The following is a 1,909-nucleotide window of genomic DNA, read 5'->3' as shown; positions in this document are numbered from 1 at the left end:
CTACCCCAAGTCTCTGCCTCTCCCCAGTACCTTCCACAGAGCCCCCTTCACATCCTTGTTCCTTAGGGTATAGATCAGAGGATTGAGCATGGGAATAATTATAGTATAAAAAAGGGCAACAAACTTTCCCTCACCCTCAGAGTAACTGCCTGTAGGTTGGAGGTATGTGTACATGGCTGAGCCATAAAAAAGGCAAACCACCAGGAGGTGGGAGCCACATGTCCCAAAAGCCTTTCTGCGCCCAGCCATTGACTTGATCCTCAGGACTGCCAGAGCAATGTGTGCATAGGAGCCTAGAATCAGGGCTGCAGGAACAACAATGATTATGACTCGGGCCACAAACATCTTGGCCTCTGTGCCTCCTGTGTCCTCACAAGCCAACTTCTGGAGTACAGGCATCTCACAGAAGAAGTGGTTCAAGTAATGGAGGCCACAGAGAGGCATGGCCATCATGAGGCTTGTCTGAATCAGAGAGTTCACGAGGCCTCCCACCCAGGCAGCAATAGCCAGTGACTGGCAGAGAAGAGGGTGCATGATGGTTGTGTAGTGGAGTGGACGACACACAGCAGCATAGCGATCAAAGGCCATCACCACCAGGAGCACACACTCAGTTCCACCCAGGGAGAGGTAGATAAAGAGCTGGGCCACACACCCTCCATAGCTGATGGTCCTGTCAAGTCCAGAAAGATTGATCAGCAGCTGGGGCACAGTGCTGGTGGTATAGCAGAGGTCCAGGAAGGAGAGGTGACAGAGGAAGAAGTACATGGGTGTGTGCAGTCGAGGGTCCAGTTGTGAGAGAATGATGATGGTGGTGTTGCCGAAGAGGGTTAGAGAGTAGAAAACTGAAATGTAAATAAAGAGGATGAGTTCCAGTTGAGGCCAATCTGAGAAACCCACCAAAATGAAGCCTTCTCCAAAGCTGGTGTTGAAACTTCCCATAGCCTTTCACCTGCACAAATAATAGAAGACCATATAATGCCTCCTATGAAGAACTTGGATTAAAACATTACTTTACAATTATCCATCAGTATTCCAACACCATGTTCATCATTTTCTATTTTACTATTAAGTTCAATTCTGTTCACTCTTCTTTTTTTTTTTCTCTTATCCCTCCTCATTGCATTGAAATTAGGACATAATGAAGCAATGTAAAAAGTGCTTTTAAAACCTAACATGCAAAAATGTAGCATTGCTATTCTCTATTGCTCCCTTTTGCTCTTCCTCTTGGTCTATTAGGTATCCGTTTCATAATTCCAAGTGTTTTTTAATAACCATCATAGTAAAGAGCTTTAGGGTGCATATTAGGCCCCTACTGATCAATTCTACCACTGACTAACTGTACCACCTGTACTGAAAAGCTTATAACTATGAGTTACTTAACTTACATTTAAAACTAAGAAAATAACTTATTTAATAGAATTTTGATTAAAATTAAATGATGTAGTGCATTCTGCAAGTTACAATAAAAAGAACTAGTATCACTTTTTAACAGTTATAATGCTCCATCACTAATATTAAGTTTCATGTAATTGAGTCAGCTTAATTCATTCACCCTTGTATTCCTATTCCAGGGCAATGCCTGGGAAGGAAAAGACCCTCAGAAACTATTTTTTAATTACTTAATGAATTCATTCCCTACCCTGACACTGTTCCTTGTACACAGAAATGTCCCAGAAATATTTGTTTCCTGTACAACAGAAAACATTAATACACCCACAGTTTCTCACTTAGTCTTTAAGCATTCCTGCTCTGTTTATCCATGATTTTTATAATGTCATAGAGATGTGCTTAATGTATTTGAAATTGAGCAAAAGCTTATAATTATTGCAATAAATAATAAAACCATAATCCAAAAGGATTTCAATATGATGAAATCTGGAAATTTAAAATTAAATGGACACTTTAATAA

General features: G+C 40.7%; 1 protein-coding gene across 1 annotated transcript; it reads right to left on the bottom strand.

Annotated features, from left to right (window-relative positions):
* Positions 1-939, bottom strand: LOC124987144 (olfactory receptor 10-like). The gene has a single exon (XM_047556140.1). It carries the CDS (start codon positions 937-939, stop codon positions 1-3), a length of 939 nt encoding a protein of 312 aa, XP_047412096.1.
* Positions 940-1,909: the final 970 nt, after the last annotated feature.

Source organism: Sciurus carolinensis, chromosome 6 (genome assembly GCF_902686445.1).
Source record: "Sciurus carolinensis chromosome 6, mSciCar1.2, whole genome shotgun sequence".
Lineage (NCBI taxonomy): Eukaryota > Metazoa > Chordata > Mammalia > Rodentia > Sciuridae > Sciurus > Sciurus carolinensis.
Note: the sequence above shows the minus strand (reverse complement) of the source record. Positions and strands in the feature narration are given on the sequence as shown.